General features: G+C 44.4%; 1 protein-coding gene across 2 annotated transcripts; it reads left to right on the forward strand.

Moving 5' to 3' along the window:
* Window positions 1-5,925: 5,925 nt before the first annotated feature.
* LOC149870765 (sulfotransferase 1B1-like) lies at window positions 5,926-17,053 on the forward strand. Of its 2 annotated transcripts, none has more exons than XM_090036822.1 (8): window positions 5,926-6,116; window positions 8,114-8,262; window positions 8,780-8,908; window positions 9,176-9,273; window positions 10,221-10,347; window positions 11,168-11,262; window positions 12,752-12,932; window positions 14,437-17,053. In XM_090036822.1, the coding sequence occupies exons 2-8, from the start codon at window positions 8,115-8,117 to the stop codon at window positions 14,547-14,549; spliced, it is 891 nt and encodes a 296-aa protein (XP_089892948.1). In that variant the 5' UTR covers window positions 5,926-6,116; window position 8,114; the 3' UTR covers window positions 14,550-17,053. The 2 variants fall into 2 exon arrangements, with proteins under 2 accessions (XP_089892948.1, XP_089892949.1); XM_090036823.1 differs by having other exon boundaries at window positions 5,939-6,007.
* The last annotated feature ends 1,076 nt before the right edge of the window (window positions 17,054-18,129 follow it).

Here is an 18,129-nt window from a genome sequence, read left to right on the forward strand (position 1 = left end):
TTCCATATAAATACATCCTATATTACCTTACCCCTTGTTGATTACTGGACTGTATTCTGGCCAGCCTCGCTTTGGGCATGGACCTAGGCTTTGGGTATGGTGATAAATGGAGATCCTGGTTTTCTGTGTTTTAAAAAAAATCCCCAATTTTTGGTTAAAAAAGTAACCCCAAATCCACATTTTTCCATGATTAAAATGAACCATCACTCTATCTATCTATCTATCTGTGTGTGGGGGGGTATATAGTTTGTGTGTAGGGGGTTCATTTAAATCACAGAAAAATATGGATTTGGGGTTATATTTTTTAACGGAAAACTGGGGATTGTTTCTTAAATCAGAGAAAACCAGGTTCCCTAGTGATGAAGTAGCCATCACTGGGGCACATGTGGCTGACCTCCTCACCCCTATTGTTTATTCTGCTAATCACCCACTCAGTCCTTCTTTACAGTCGTTACTGCAGGGTGTGTCTACACTGTAAAACAAAGATCTGACTGTACATGTACTATCTTAATCTGGTCACTAGGAGTAAGAACAACAGCAGTAACACAGCAACACAGACTTTAATACCTGCTACAGCCAGAATCACTGGAAGGCTTGTGCTGTGGTTGCTACTGTGCCAATGCCATGGCATTTGCCCTGCTGTTACTTGTGCCAGCTAGTACATGCTACATCCAGGCCTTCCTTTTGCTAGGTAGACATATCCCCAGGATTGACCTGTACTAGCTGTTGGAAAGGAGGAGCAAATAAAGAGGCTTCCACAAAAAGGCTGGGTAAAGAAGCCAGTTGTCATTACTGGGAAGAGACCCAAGTTTCACTGAAGGACATCACCAAACCCTCAGTGAGATGAAGTCAAACACTTGCTAGACAAGATGTTGGCTGCTTGCATTCATCTCAGGATTTCCTGCCCCTTCTACACTGCATGCTCTTACTTTCCTAAGTGGGTCAACAGGTGAAAAGGTCTTTTCTTGCAGAAGGTTCTGGAAGGGACATCGCTGTACATGCACATACCTCACGGTACTGAAATTTGATCAGGCTACATGGGGTCAGGAAGGAGATGAAATTTAAACCTGGAGTGGGTGGGTGGTGGGGGTTGCGAAGAAACTAATGTGAATGACATGTGTGTAACAGCAGAAGGAACCGGGGGGCAGTCTGCAGAGTTGTGCTGACTATTAATTTGGACTGCATCTCTCAGAAACCCCCAAGGGCTGGGGAGAAAGAGAAGAAGGAAGAGGAAGCTTGTGGCAGGAGCAAGGGGAAGAGAACAGCATGCTCATGGCACCTGGTCAGCCCTATGCAGAGGAGCGCAGTGGAGCTGGAGATCTCACTGGCTTGGTCAGCCAGGACTGTGGACTGAAGGAGCTGGACTCACACTGGGGGGCTGCTGTAGGCTGCTGTTTGAGTCCTCTAGGGACTAAAGGATTGCTTGGGGACACCTCTAAAAATTTCCCTTGGGGAAATTCAGGTGCTGGGCACTTTTACATGTGCTTTGTGGTTTGCAGGGGGTGCTTTAATTAGAGCGGCTCTCAGAGCCACTCTAATTAAAGTGCCACAGCGTCTTGTGTATCAGCATCCTTTACTGTCTGAACCCCCCAGGTCTGGAATAGACTGCCTCCAGAGGTGGTTCAAGCACCTACTTTGAATGCCTTCAAGAGAAAATTGGATGCTTATCTTGCTGGGATCCTATGACCCCTGCTGACTTCCTGCCCCTGGGACAGGGGTCTGGACTCAATGATCTTCCGAGGTCCCTTCCAGCAGTAATGTTTATGAGATCTATGAAATCTATGAAATCCTCACGTTTCAAAATGGTGGCAGTGGTGCTTGAACTAAAGCTCATTTGATGCACTTCAGTTAAAACATTCCCAACACCATTTTGATGCGCAGGGATGCTGATACAAGGAATGTGGAGGCTGGCTTTAGTGTGGTCATTACCATGCCACAGCAGACTTAATTAATCAAGTCAACTCTGACATGCTGTAATTACAGTGCATCAGAGCAGCCTCACAGCACATCTACAGGCACCATATGTTACCAAGTGCTAATGTTTCTTTACCTTTGACCTGTTCCCTCCTTTTGGCCCCTTGGTTTATGACCCTAACCCCTTGTTATATGAGATTTTATTGCTTACTGGCACTTTCTGTGTAGATGCAAACAAATTCCTGTCAGTAAAACGTTGTAGCATACACCAGGACCATATGGCTCTAAAGTCCACATCCAGTAGATCCTTGTACTTGTTACACAGGCATAGGCATGGTGTGGGTTTTCAGTAGTGGGTCTACCTAAATCACAGGGGGACTTTTCATGGTTTGATCATGGCATAAAGTTCTTATTCTACGGTCATTTTGTGGCAGCCCTGCCCCTTGGCTCTGATCAGTGGAGAGGCCCAAATGGGAAAGAGGGATGAGGAGGCAGCCACCATCTTGAATGCTGACTGCCCTTGGTGGAACCCCATTACTGAACGCTGGAGAGGTCACAGTGGGATAGGAGGTGTGAAAAGGCATCAGTCAACTTGTCTGCTGCCTTTCATTACACCCTGCCAGCCAGCGCCTTCCCTTCCAAGCAGTGAGGACAGCTGGTTCCCACTGGTGAGCCAGTTTTTTATTTTTATAAAGATAGAAAAACAGATAGATAGACAGATAGACAGACAGATAGATAGATCCATTTTTCAAAACATACAGCATATTCCATTCTCCCACCAGAGGAAATCATACCAGTGCTGATATCTATCTATCTATCTATCTATCTCTTTTTGGGCATGCAAGTGAAATGTGCCACCAACTTTAATCCAGAAAAAAAGTGTGCTCCAGGTATCAAAAGTTTGGGAAATATTGTAATAAACACTTAAATGATCTTTGTGCCTCATATTCATTTCCCATGGTACAGATGCACTTGACTTCATTATGGGAGTGATGCTGACAGTGTCTAAAGAGAACTGATTTATTTATATAAAAAATTGAAGTGTAAAGAAATTAATAGACTCTGCAGTTGTAGGAGGCTATGGATCCTAACTGGAGGTTGATTTCTAGATAGCTCAGTGATTCTCAAACAGGGTGCTGCAGCACTCCACTGTACCTTGAAATCCTGTCAAGGGTGCTGTGGGGTGCCAGCACTGTTAGGTGTACAAACATGTATAACCCAGGCGGTACTCCAAGAGGTACCCCCTTTCCAGTTGAAGGGATTGGAGCAGGTGCACAAGCGCTGTGGGAGGCGTAGGGACTCTCCTCCCCCTATAGAGCAGAGCCAGGCCACCAATGGGGACTTAACCATGTACCTTTTAATGAGAGAACAGTACTGGAACATCAGAGGCATAAACCAGGGGGTATAGGGGACATTACAACACCCAGAGGGGGCAGGATTCAACAAAAGTTAGCTTTACTTATTACTTAATCACACTGGTGACTCATGTTCATTTTGGAGTTGACTACAACTCCAAGATCCCTCTCCTCAGTATGGTACTTCTCAGGCTATAGGAGTGCTGATGACTCTTTTTCCCTGGGTCCAACACATGGCACTTACCTTAAAGTTTCTACCTTGTTTATCTTTCTGTTCCCACATTTCCCCAGCCTGTCATCTAGCTTGTGGGCCTCCCCACAAAGTTTTGTGATGTCTTCAAGCTTGGACAGGGTGCTTTCGACTTCCTCACTGAAGTCACCGAGGAAGATATTGAACAGTACACCAGTCACAGGACAGAGCCTTAGGGGACTCCACTGCCTACTTTTCTCTAGGTCAAAACCAATCAGTCCACTACCACTCTCTGGGTGAGTGCCATAAGTCAACTGAAAATGTAGGCTTGTCCAAGATTTGAACCTAGGACCTCTTACACCCAAAGCAAGAAACATATCCTTAGACCAACAAGCCAATTACATACCAATGATAAAACCACTCTGCCTGGATGTGGTTTGTCTGAGTTCTTCCCACCAGGTAAAGGCTTTATTATTTTTCTGTAGTCAAAAAATGAGTGAAAACTAAGAACTGGAATTTTCTGATGGGTGCCTTGGATCTAACAAGGGGTGCTTTGAAAAGGTTGAGAACCACTGAGAGAGATGATACTTGGGCCAAAGAAGATTTGGTGAGTTCTGTTCAAGTTCCCCTCAATGTGCTATAAGGACCCTTCCAACCTGAAGGCCTTTTAGGGCATTGCTTCCTCTAACATCTATTTAGGATGCCAGCTTAGAGGGGACACCAATGGCCCCTCCTCCCAGGAGTCTTTGCCACAGCAGGTGCAGCTCGGCGCTGCTCAGTCCTAGGAACTGGGCCGGTGCAGACCCTGCACCCAGGAATGTATTTGGGGATAGGAGGGTAGAATGGTGCCCACCTCTATGAAGACTTTTCCATGGAAGATGCAGCCCTGTGCCCTTGATGGGGAAGGAAGAAAAAACAGGGCAAGAAGAGGTTCCCCAGGGAGCCTGTGTCACTGCCTGTTTCTCAGCCGCACCAGCTGGAGTCTTCACTTCTCCAGGAGTAGCCACAGCAGCAGCAGCTGCTGTCCCATCAGGTTACACTCTGTTCCCCCTCCGTCCCCACAGCTCACCAGTGATCAGTATAATCCTCTCCTCCCCCTCCCCCATGATCCCAGTGCTGAAAAAGATCACTATGCCTCTGGGCTCTGGATGAGATCTGAAGGGTCTGCAGATCCAAGCTATCCACATCATCGTGAAGCATGCCATGTCATCAGCAACTCTTTTCCCAGCCCAGACATCTCTCCTAGCTCCAACTGTGGCAGACAGAGAAGCGTCTCTCAGACAGGCTGACGCTGAGCCACTGACTGCGGTCAGTGTTGGTACAGTAAAAGCCATGTAAATGACAAGAAATTGGCAGCCATTTCTGATCGGACCTGGGTTTAATACTTAGCTTATGGCAAGGCATACTGGTTAGGTGAGTTCTGTATTAGGTAGATTGTCCAGATGACCTTGAAACACATATCAACCCAAGTAATGCATATTTGATATGGATCTTCTGAAGAGTTCAAAACTCAGAAGATTGCTTTTAAAACCATGGGGTTTAAATTTAAAACCTTGGGGTTTAAAGAACTGCTGAGTTCTGTTTATTTGCTGTCGGTTTCCCTGTCATGCTTTCAAAGTTTCCTTTGTGACCAATTAAACTGGCTACTTTGTTTTTGAATGAGAGCTGGGATTCTCACATCATTGCATAGCCTTGTCATCATGGAAGTTCAGGCAAGGTAAGTAGCACTGCTGAGAGAGCGTGCCGTTTAACTCACCCTGATACTAACTAGTATACTCACAATCCCATGCAAATATGGCTTTAGTGGTTCCAGTTTGGGAAGGACTTTGTATAGAGCAGTGCATTGTATGAAGGCACAGATGCCTGGCACAATAAGACATGGCTTCAGTTCATATTAAATATCTAGGAGAAAAACTGAGTTAGACCTAACATGTTTTACCCCAGAGATTTCAGGATTTGCCAGAACCAGCCACTGCTTTGAGTTCACACTCAATGGAAAGATCAGCTCTAAGAACCAGATGCAGCTAGTGCATCCACAGCTAGTACATCTTCTCCTTGAAACTCTTTCACGTACCCTGCACAGACGCACCAGCCTACAAGCTGCACATCTGACTTGGACTCCTACTACATTCATCACTCCCAACAGTCTCTGGGAAAAGATGATGTCCTTTTAGTTATGTAATGTGACCTGCAACAGCCCCCATGGTTCCCCAGAGAAAACATACACTCCTCACCCCTCAACTTGGAGCAGCCTTGAAAACATAGTGAGTCCAGCTTTTGCTTTTTCTCAGCTGAACTCATTTGACAGCTGCCTGACAAGCTGGATTTGTTCCTTGCTGGCCCTCAGCCCAACTTTTCTTTATTCCTAGGCTCCTCCTATTCTAACCCATGGCTTATGTAACTGCGACCTTTTGTTTCCTTGGCTGTGCTCCAAAGAATTTCTTGCTGTTCCTAAGGACCTCCCCAATCCCTCCCTCTCCTTGTACTTACTGCTTTGCACACAGCTTTTCTTTCTCCCTGAGAGAAACACCACTGGAAGAAGATAAAGGTAACTGAGAAGCTTTGACAGTCTGCACTGCTGTTGCCAGAAGTTTGCCATCTCTGCTGTCACTAGACTGAAGAGCAGAGAAGTCCTCTGAGCAGCATCTCCTGGAGAGGTGGGGTCTAAACCCAGGAAGAGGCCTGGGCTTTTAGGGTAAAATATGAGATTGAATATTCTGGTGTTGAAAGCCTGCACAGCACAGTCTCTGGACTTTGTAAGGGGAGCTGGGTGCCCAGGGGAAGGAGATGAGCGTGTCATAAAATGGATTTGTCAGACAGAAGGGGTTTTATACTTTGTTTTGCAATGTAGTCTGGAGCATCTGGTTCGGTCAGAGTTGTGGGGTCCAAGCTGATGTTTTGGGAAAGGGGCCAGGACTATATGAATTTTCTGCTGATTTATGTGAATTTAAGATTCAAAATGGTGAATTGGTTCCTAATTTCTAGCATCTGTCTCTCTTTCTCTGTCTCTCTCTATTTGACTTTATTTGCTCAGGAGCTTCTACACCCTGGTATTTTTTGACCAGAAGCGAAACTATTCTTTATTTACTCTTTTCAGAGGAAAATAAGTCCTGCTTGTTGCTGTCATTTACGGATTTCAGGAGACGATAAGAGTTTACATAGCTGATCATTCGAGAGTGTTTCAAAGGCAGCTCTTGACCCATTACACAGATATCTGCCTACAGGTTCAGCTGTAGTTATCACTAATTTTCATCAGTGTGGTTTCCCTACTAATAGTTGCTTATTAACATTCGTTTTGCAATGAGGGAAGGGAAGTACTGTGTGTTCTTCTGATCATATTCCTTATAGTCTTTCTGCACTGCTCATGACATCTGCATAGCTAATCATTTTATTATTGACCCATTCTGGGTGCAGAAAATAGAATGTGATATGTTAAATTACAGCAGAGAATTTAGCTTTATTGGCTGTTTGGTTATTCTTTATTTACAAATTAGTAATCATTCTGAAACTTGAATTACATAATCTGTAGTGAGATTTTTTTCACTAAAAAGTACTGTCATTCATTTTCCCTCAGTGAAAGCACTAAGAAGCAATCTGCACAAAGTAAAGCTATCTCTTGTAAGAAGTGCTGTTATACCACTGCAGACAGATTTTTCATTTAGGGAGGATTTGCAACCCATTGCATGGGCAAAGGGTTGCTGAATGAAGGATCAACTGTGAAGTCCTCTACTTTGGCTTTCACTTAAAAAAGTGGAGTTCACTTCATCTGTGGTCTAAGCAGCTGATCAGAGAAATGGCACCTTTTGAAATAAAAACCACAGCAAAGAGATGGTGCACCTCTGCAGTTCTATCCAGCTGTTCATTATAGCTGTGCATACCAAGAGCTAGTCTGCAAACCTGCATCTTCACAGAGGGGTGGGGAAACTAACCTTAAGATCAGAGATTGTGTTATAGTAAATAATTTGTGCTACTTCTACCCAGGTAGTATCTGAGAACTTCACTTAATTCACAGCCCCACTGGGCTGTACACAAGAGTTTATGATCTACATTAGGACACATAGGAAAACAGACTCCAGGTCTTCTGAGTCCCAGTCTTGTACCTTTACCATATGGTTACCTTCTTAGTAACCATAATTTATACCCTAGATTATTTACACTTGACCTCTACCACAGAAGAACACCCAATGGGTTCAGCCTCTTGCATTGATTGGTTCCTTTGCCCCTTTCCAGCCTTTAGAAATGGTTACCTTGGCACTGTGGAAAAAGTGCTATTATTTTATTGTGTGAGAAAGGCTGTTTGCTTTTGACAAGGGAGACCTGAAAAAGATTGTATCAAATAAATTAAAGGGTAAGAAAGCTGAACGATGGCCTCTTTCATATGGCATTGTAATGAAAAACTGGAGTTAAAAAATATGGTGTAGCATGGAAATGCCATTGCTGCGCCTGCTTTTAATAGCTGAGTGCACACACACACACAAAACCAGTGAGAGCAGGGATGGGCAATTGACTGCAATAAAAGAAGTGCCTTACCATGCTCCTCTCAGCATTTGGAAATACTGGGTAGATGAATAATAATCTCACCTAGCTGCTCTCCCTTCTTGTTTCTGTTCTGATTACACTCTGGTTACATCCTATTACATTTTACCCCTTGCAGGATGTCTCATTTAGAAAGTTACATTCGGCAGGACTGGCGGCTAGTCCATGACATCCCAATGGTCTATGCATTTTCTTTCAATTGGGAAAGGATTGACAACTTCCAGAGCAGGCCTGAGGACATTGTGATAGCCACATACCCCAAATCTGGTGAGTTATCATGGCTTTAATGGTTATGAGCCAAAGCAGCATGTGAAGCCTGGTGCTGGAAATGTTGACGGATATGCCTTCAAGCCCCACCTGGTTCTCAATTTGAGAGAGAAAACCAGCTCCACTGATTCACAGCTGCTGCTAGTGTTAATATGTCAGAGCCTCTCCAGTGTGATGTGTAGCACCCTCCTCGCCAGTCAACCATTAGAATCCACCCCATTCACTTGGACCCTGGACTCATCTGTATTGCCCATGGTGCTTTCCCAGGGTGACTGTTTGAGAATGCTGTACATCAAGCTGTAGTGTTTTCTGACAAACTAATGAGATCTCATCACTCCCCACCCTCAAGCTAATACATGAGAAGCAGCCAGAATACAGAAGATACTAGCTCTGGACTAAATGATCATGACTGCGGTTGTTTAGGATGGCTGAGACAGGATCGGGCCCTCGCCTCTCTATTTCTGAATAGGTGAGCCATATACTTGACTGACATTTTCTTCTCATGTCTGGCTTCCAGGCACCACATGGATCAGTGAAATTGTGGACATGATTCTGTGCAATGGCAATGCTGAAAAATGCAAGCGTGATGCAATTGTCAACAGAGTGCCCATGCTGGAATTTGCTGCCCCTGGAGAAATGCCAGCAGGTAAGTCTGGCATTAGTGCTGCAGGAGTGCAAACACATGGATCAGCGACTTGATGCAGACTTACAGGTTAGGAGAGGAAAGGTAGGTTTGTAGATAAAGCACTGGTCTGGAGATGTGGGTTCAGCTCTTCACCTTCAGTGAGACATTTGCTTCAGTCCCTTCTGAAAATGTATTTTAAGCTACTCAGTCACTGAGGTGCCTTTGAAAATGTTACCTTTACTGCTGTGTCTCTACTCAGGAATTATCTTTTGAAATTCTACTTCACAGGTACAGAGCAACTGTCGAAGATGCCATCTCCTCGCTTGGTGAAGACCCATATCCCAGTCCATCTTCTTCCCAAGTCCTTCTGGGAGAATGGCTGCAAGGTAACCAGCTGCAGTAATCTCAGGCCTACTAGAGAAAAGGCTGATGGGAGTATACTGTGATTCCCTGGATCACCGCATTGTTTTCATCAGAGTTTCCCAGACTTCCCCAAAGGTGGAATATGATTCCAAAAGTGCTACTCAGTTCCCCATTCTGTCCTGATGCAAACGCTGAAGTATAGTCCAGCTCCCTCCTCCTGAGCCATGGTAGCTCTTCAGGTCAAGTTGAAGTACTAGCAGAAGCAGCGTATGTTTGATGCTAAAAGGAACAGGTATGACTCTGGGGCTGCCTCTACACGAGATACTTACTGCTCAGTAGCTCATTACTACTGAACAGTAGCATCGTGGGGCATGAATTGTAACAAGCTACTGCGCAATAGTAATGAACTACTGTGCAGTCAGCATCACCATGAAGCCATGTGGGGATGATACTGTGTAGTAATGCCAGTTCCTGCAGTCATTTAGTACTTGGATATGCTTGGGATGTGGGTTGGGTGTACAATCTAGATGCTGGCTGCTGCATTGAAGAGAAAATTTATCCCACTGGGGTTGATGTGGTTTCTGCCTTTCAGAGCCAAGGGCCACTGAGTTACAAAGACAGAAATGTATGTTTTTGCTTTACCCCCAGAACAAAAAGAGAGGCAGAGAAGAGATAACCCTAAGAGCACAGAAGAATGCAATAGAAAAACTCGGATGAAAGCCAGGATTAGCTGCTTTCAGTCCTGTGCCCAGTCCTTGACACTCTGGAGCCCTGCCTCAGTGTTCAGCGGCACCCTCACACTTGATGGCCTTTGTTGGGGCCAAGAGCCACAGCTGAGATATCCCTGGCAGTCGGGCTGGGATTCTGACAGAAGCCTAAGGGTTCCAAAAGAGGGTCCTTTGACAATCCACTTCTAGAGGCCTTGTAAGTCACAGAGGCAACACTGATTCTTCTCCTCTCCCTGCCCCAGGTGATCTATGTCGCCCGGAATGCCAAGGATGTAGCTGTCTCCTTTTACCACTTTGACCTGATGAACAAGATGCATCCACACCCTGGGAGTTGGGAAGAATACCTTGAGAAATACATGGAGGGCAAAGGTAAGACTGATGTCTGTCATGAATTTGTGCTCCCAGATGATTAAACTGCTATTTCTTGAAATGTAAAGGAAAGGGACTTGCAGCTGTAGGTGAATTGCCCAGATGAGCTTCTGCTTCTTGCTAGAAATATCCACGCTGCATGCTTTAAGCATTCCTTTGATTCCCTAGGAATTTGAGGGGATCTGAGGAAGAGAATGTTCTTCCTATAACAGTTGGTTTGAATAGCCTTCATTCAATCTTTGCTTCCCTTCACAGAACACAATTTCAGGGGAATCCATATACCAGGGGATACACTGACTCAGATGTTTTATGAATACAACCTAAGGGCAGAGTCTTAGCTACTGTAAATCAGCGTAGCTACACTGACTTGACAGGACCCAGGGTCATTTATACCAGCTGAGAAGTTGGCCCATTTGATTTCAATGTGGTCTTACTAATTTGTACCTATAGATTAAAATGAAAGGATGCCACTCAAGGATTTAGCTCCATGGACCTGACTCATTATGCACCAACATCAGCCAGAGACAAAAGCTAAGTTGTAGTCACACAATATTAGTTACTATCTAGTTTCTGTTCTAGTCATGGAAAAATAGATAAGGATTATAATCTGACTGGAGCCAGCAAGGCAATGAACTTGCCTGAATGTGTGCAAATGAGCAGAACTGGGCATTTCTGTAGACTCCAGATTTACACATGGTTTTGGATATATGTGTACACAATGAACTTCAACAGTTACTCCAGCAGACAGTTTGCCCTCTCCCCCACCCCTTAATATACTCTTTCTTTAATGGTATTTGAATACCTCTGTCTCCAAGTGTAGTTGCTTTTGGTTCCTGGTATGACCACGTGAAAGGCTGGTGGGAGAAGAGGCAGGACCATCCCATTCTCTACTTGTTCTATGAGGACATGAAAGAGGTGAGAGGGCAACTATAACCCTTCCAAAGAGCAGTGTGCCTGCTATCCTGGGATAACTTGTCTGTGGGTGTGGTCATGTTCCTCATGGGTAAAAGAGTCAGGTGATATAAATGCTTTGGTCAGTGTTAATATCACGCCCAATCTGTGAGCCTACATCTGAACGTCTTCCCCACTTACTCTCTTTCCTTTAGAAGGGTTTCTAAGAAAAGAAGGGATTGTGGTATGGATCAGATTCTGTACAGCAGGAGGAGGCAGGAGGCCATCATGTTGGGAGAAAAGGTGAACAGACACATGCTTTCTAACTTGAGTACTAATATGCACCCATTACTGTGTAATTTTGAAAATATCCATTTCACATATGTAACCTAGAGAAGCATGATTATCTCATTTAGAACTGAGGCACACAAAGAGAGAGGCTGCCTAGAACATCTCAAAGGAACTGAAGTGCAGGTAGGACAAGTGTCTCCTTTAGGAAGTGGCAGGAAGAACAGTGGGAAGTTGAGGAAGGATTGGAATAAGGGGAGGGGGATTGTTCTTGAAGGGCATCACTCTTCACTCTATCCCCAATTCAGACCTTTGACAAGGATCTGAAAGGGTACAGTTATTTTTGTTTTCTTCATTTTCACTGCGTATCTCCTAGTATTAGCTGTGAAAGCAATTGGAAACACTGAAATACTCCCCAGAAGGTTTCTCCAGTGGCATTTCCAATAAAGTAGAAAGCAGGTAGTACTGAAACCTCATAGAAGTCTACTCCTGCTAAGATTTCCATATCAAAGTGATTGGGATAGGTATCCATGGGTAGGGTACACCCTTGAACTCGTGATTAATCGTTGTAAGATTTGTACTCCCCATTTAAAAGTGTCTGATTCTGAGGGTATACTGGAGTTGGCTCTCAAAACTTAATCCCTGGGCTTCTGCAATACTTTGGTGTTAAAGAACAGATCCTCATCTGGTTGATGATCTCACCCTATGAGTTCTGGTGCTGGGTGGGGAAGATAAGGATGGAACCAGGCACCCTCCAAAATGGCCATCTGCAACACTGTCTAACTAAAGCAAGGGTACTGTTGAATGAAAAACCAACTGTGATCTCTCTCTCTTGTTCCCCCCCATATACACATAAACTATATTAAAAGAACATTACTGAGGGTGCGAACTCAACCAATCAAAAGCTAGGAAATGTCAATGCTCATGCAATATTGCCTATGCAATGTGCTAACTCTGGAGATGGAGAAATGGAATGGCTATGTCAGCTGTTAGTTTCCTTTTTTCTTATTTTGAAGAGGGTGCAGGAGTTGGGTACAAGGTTGATTAGGTGTCTTTATGAATGGCTTGTTTGGACACCACAGAACATTTTAGGTTGCTAGCATCCCGAGGAAGTCCTAGGTTCCCTTTGCCTTCTGGTTTGGTGACACTGATGAGCACCTGACTGTGTGAGCGGTTAGGTCCCACCACACCCTCTCTGAATGAAGCACTGCCTGTCTTTCTGTAGGACCCAAAGCGTGAAATTCGGAAGGTGATGCAGTTCCTGGGGAAGGACCTGATGGAGGAGGTTCTGGATAGTATTGTTCATCACACATCCTTTGAAGTAATGAAAGAGAACCTCAGCACTAATTACAGGATGGTCCCAAGTGCCCTGATGGACCAAGCCATTTCCCCCTTCATGCGCAAAGGTGAAGATATGCATGGGTACCACAACCCTTTATTTGCTTCAGTTGTCATAGGAAGATGCTTTCCCATCTAGTCCTCCTTCCTGCACTGCCTGGGAAGGTGGATGTGTTTTTATCTGGTCCATCTTCACTGGCTTTTAAGAAACAAACTGGTGACACTTCTGGTTCCTAATGAGGAAGAGCTGGTATCCATAAATTTTATGACATTAGGCACTAATTTGCAATCCCTTTCTCATCAGAGACATAGAGAAATGAATGGGTGTGGTCACCTAACCATACTCTGTCTGCTTAGTCCATGATGTTTCATGGATGAAGGAGATACAGCCAGTTTTTCAAGAGGGCTCTGCTCCCAGATAGGCACCTACACTAACTGGATGGATTTTTCAGATGTGTGCTGCATGCAGCTATTCCCTCAGAGTGAAAAATATTGATCAAAGTCTGGTTGCTTTCTACAGACAGCTAAACAGGAGTTCAGTTCTCTAAAAAAACGTGCTGGTAGAACTGCAGGTCTCTGTCTGGTATCTGTGTCAAGAACCATATTCACTAGAAAAAGAAAAAAAAGTATGTGGGCCAAAGTCTCAAGGGGAGTCATCTGAGAAAGCTAAAAAGACAGGACAAATGGGAGGGGAGGTGAAGGAGAAGTGTAGAATAGGGAGAGGATAATGGAGGGCAAACCTTTTGGAAGAGAGACCATTTACCACTCTGTGGATGGATGTTGCATATGACTCCCCATTCCTGATTGGTCCCAGTAATAATAATAATAATAATATAAGGACCATAATAATTCTACTCCTCATATCATTCACAAAACTGAGAAGAAATCATTTCCATAACAAAACTACATATGAAACTATCAATATAAAATGCATGCTAGTTGGGGAGATTATTACAATTTCCAGTATAAGTTAAATGATCAGGAGTCTGTGTTACACATTTGCTTTCTCTGGCTTTTGCCTAAAGCTCCCAAAGTATTTAAAAAAAATTGCAAACTTGATCTCTATGATATTTTAATCAATCAATTTCTGAATGACTTCTTTCCAGTTCAAAGCTAATTGTTAGAAAATCTTTTGATGAAAAAAATCACTGTAAAAATATCTACCATAAATACTGGGATTTTACTCGATGACCTCTGTCCATAGAATATGGGGAAAAAAACTTAAGCTGTAAGACTGAAAGGCAGATTGCTCAGCACCATCTGGGAACAGGCCCGTGTTAAACTTTTATCGGATTAGTGCTCCATTTAGTGAGCTACAGCTCTGGGCCTGGTGTATGGAATATTGTGGCTATTGTCTGGCTATTGTGTCTGTTCAATAGCCCTAGAGTTAGATTTCCCTCTCAGTTACAGCTGTGTAAATCTGTTGGGCTACATAGAAGAGTGCCACTGAGGGCAGAACCAAGCCCTTCCTCAATCCATTAATTTCTGCTCTATTGCAGTTTCCTACACCAGCAGATCCTTTGGCTTATGTGGGCCTCTGTTGTTTCCTTCATTGTCTCTTTCTCATCTCAGGGATTGCTGGTGACTGGAAGAATCACTTTACTGTGGCCCAGAATGAGAGATTCAATGCAGACTATGAAAGGAAGATGGCTGGGACCACCCTGCGGTTCCGAACAGAGGTCTGATGTACCTGGATGCTCAAGGTCGTGAAGCTAATCCATGGTTCTCCGGAGTTTCCTGTGGCATCAGCTTTTTTTTAATTTTCCCTCCTTCTTCCTTGAAAAGATGGGCTGTAGACTTGGAAATGCATCTGGATGTAATGACACTGAGAAGTGGGAAATTGTTCTGAGTGTCTGGGATTCCTTATATGAGCTCTGAATAGCCAAAAGTCTCATTCCCTAACTACCTCCCATGAAAACACATCTGGTTTTGTCCGTAAATTTTAAGCACTGCAATACTAGCCTGGACAGTTTCACTGTGAGCTTGGACCCAGATTCAGATTTGACAACGAAGTAACATAGGCACACGGGGGCTGATTTATGGCATCAGAATCATAGTTGGAAGGGAGCTTATAGGTCATCTGCTCCAACCCCCTGCACAAATGCAGGAATGCTATTTCTAAATCATCCCTGTCCAATGTGTATCCGGCCTCCTTCTGAAAACCTCCAGTGAAGAAGATTGCACAGCTTTCAACCACTACAGTGTGTTCCACCAACACTGTAAAGTAGTAACTGGGGAACTGCAGTTGACAGAGATCTTGGTTGGTCCTTCACAGCTTCTTCCACAGGGTATGTTTACACTGGAAAAATGATGATAGATGAATTTAGAAATACACTTAACAACCATACTAAAGATCCAGGAACATGGGCTTTAACACATGGCAGCAATTGGAGCATGGGCCCCTGGTCTCTGTAGAGTTTGTATTCTCCAGAATGGTGAAGTCCCTGCTAAAACATTTGCATTGCCACTGTTACCAGGTTAAATTAGCGTGTGCAATAACCAGACTTTAATTTTGCAGTGTATTCATGTCCCCAGGCTCCTTCTATAGAAGCAGGTGAAAAGGAGACAAAAACCTAGAAACCTTGACAGAGGTATCTAAACCAACAAGGATGGGAAAAGGAGACTGAAGCTATTACTGGAAAGTGAACCAAGACTCACCCAGAGGACTAAAGCCTCCAGTGAGGTGAAGTCTGTCACTCACTCAACAGATATTACAAGGAGGGGAATGGGAAGGGAGCAAAAACTAGGTGTTTGAGTAGCTTGGTGGCTAGGCGGTTCTGGGGAGAGGAAATTAAGAACAATGGAAGGCGGTGGCATTGTCTGGAGAAATAAATTCTCTTGACTTCCAAGTTCATTAATTTAACTATACTTTAGTTGATGATCTCTGTCCACAGAATATGGGAAAAACAACTTAAGCTGTGAGACTGAAAGGCAGATTGGCTTATCTTACATGTAGCACCTAGTAGGACTGGAGGGTGCTCAGCACCACCTGGGAATGGGCCTATGTTGAGCTTTTATTCAATTAGTGCTCCAGAGGAGCACTAGAAATAAATTCTCTTGTCAAGAGAAATAAATTCTCTTGACTTCCAAGTTCATTCATTTAACTATACAACATTCATTAAGTATGGTAATTTCCACAGGGACAGTAGACTCATAAAAGGGACTGTGAGATGGACTGCTTCTTCTCTTTTAAGTACCTCATCTTGTGATCCAGTTTGCAGTCCCCTCTCTGAAATCACCACTCCATTCTTGATCCAATATATGGTACTGCAGGACTAGATTTTGCAAACCTCACCTAAATGTAGTAGCATTTACTCATCTGAGGAAGTTATTCTTACCAGGTTCTGTTCCCAGTCCACTTCCGTGGTGTTTGACATATCTCATTCATCAGTGTTAGTAACAGCTCCTACTTGTGGCTTCTTCTAAAATTCTCTCCCCCAAGGTGAATATCTGCAAGCAGGTGTGGCGTGTGTGTGTTTTGTTTCTGTGTGTGTCCTATTTTTGGCTTCTAAAATTCTCTCCCCCAAGGCAAACGTGCAAGTGTGTGTGTGTGTGGTCTCTGTCCTACTTGCAGCTTCTTCTTAAATTCTCTCAACAACGGTGAATATCTGCAAGTGTGTGTGTGTGTGTGTGTGTTGTCTGTGTCTGTGGTGTGTCCCCTATTTGTTGCTTCTAAAATTCTCTCCCCCAAAGTGAATATCTGCAAGTGTGTGTGTGTTTATGGTGTGTGTGTCCTACTCATAGATTCTTCTAAAATTCTCTCCCCCAAAGCAAATATCTGCATGTGTGTGTGTCTATGCGCATGTGGTACGTCCTATTTGTGGCTTCTTCTAAAATTTTCTCCCCCAAGGCGAATATCTGCAAGTATGTGTGTCTATGTGAGAGAGAAGGAGGTAGGGATACTACAGGACATTTATAAGTGCTACTCAACATGAGAGAGGACTGCCGAATCACATCTGTAACTTTTTCTCATACTAAGAATTTCTTACTGTGAATGTTGAACAGATGACTGGAAAATAACATGTTTTTATTACAGGGCTTTATTTTGCAAAGTACTATGTAAAATGGTACCCCCCCTCCCCCATTCTGGAAATGGCACTAAACGCCTATGAATTTTCCTGATCCTAAAATCATGTCTGGATTTCCTGGTGAGGCAGATGCTGCCAATAATAAACAATAATAAAAGTGACAGTGCCTTTGTACTTCAAGTGAATCCTTCATAAGGTGAAGCCCTAGGGATGTCAGGGCCTAAGATCCTATGAATCATGCGTAACAATAGCATTAGGGTTGCTCTACCATAGTCACAGATGATGCTACAAAATGTACTAGCAACACCTCTCAGAATGAGTTGGGGATAATCATAGAAAATGAGGGTTGGAAGGGACCTCAAGAGGTCATCTAGTCCAATCCCCTGCTCAGAGCAGGACCATCCCCAACTAGATCATCCCAGCCAAGGCTTTGTCTAGCCAGGTTTTGAAACCTCCCAAGGATGGAGCTTCCACCACCTCTCTGGGTAACCTGTTCCAGTGTTTTACTACCCTTGAAGGGCATTTATACATGTGCTTTTTCATCCTGTGACACGCCAGAGGTCCGTCAGGTTGGAGCAGACTCAAGCGAATCAAATCTGTTTTGCACGTGAGCTGATGCATGCCGCGCTGCGCCGTGTCCAGCTGCAGAAGTGGCAAAACGCATTGGCACGCAGAAAATGGTGGCGGTGCGCTTTTGAACTAAAGCACCTCCGAGGCATTTTCATGCAAAAGCGCGCCACCGCCATTTGCTCAGCATTGACACGCATTTTGCCACTTTTAACTGTTAGATACAACTTATACACACACACTTATACAACTTATAACTTTCAACTTTTATACCGCTTACACAACTTTTCGAAGTGCTGGCTGCTTTAAGAACCATGTATACCCATGCCCCATAGCGAGGAAATTTTTCCTAATGTCTAACCTAACCTTCCCTTGCGGCAACCCGGGACCGTGGCTCCTCGTGCCGTCAGCACCACGCAGGCTTGGAAAAAAACCTCCGGCAGGCCTGCAGCCAGGACAGTGCGCGGGGGCTGATGCTTTCAGGCCTGCACCCGGCGCTGCAGCCTCCCGCAGTAGAAGACCTTCAGCGCGGGAGCTCAAGCTGCATTTCCCCAGGGGACGCTGTAGTGGCGATGCCCCCGCACACACCCTGATCTCGGTGCGGGCTCTCAAGACTTGCTCTGCCATAACGGAGGCGGGGGCACGGAGCCCAGCCCCGCGGCGGTGTACT

The sequence above is a fragment of the Crocodylus siamensis genome, chromosome 2, assembly GCF_052110815.1.
Source record: "Crocodylus siamensis isolate JL-2025a chromosome 2, ASM5211081v1, whole genome shotgun sequence".
Taxonomy (NCBI): Eukaryota; Metazoa; Chordata; order Crocodylia; family Crocodylidae; genus Crocodylus; species Crocodylus siamensis.

Coding starts and splice junctions, on each gene's coding strand:
- LOC149870765 (XM_090036822.1), top strand. CDS start 8,115: ATGTCTCATTTAGAAAGTTACATTCGGCAGGACTGGCGGCTAGTCCAT. Junction 8,263..8,779: donor AGCCACATACCCCAAATCTG/GTGAGTTATCAT, acceptor TCTGGCTTCCAG/GCACCACATGGATCAGTGAA. Junction 10,348..11,167: donor GAAATACATGGAGGGCAAAG/GTAAGACTGATG, acceptor CTCCAAGTGTAG/TTGCTTTTGGTTCCTGGTAT.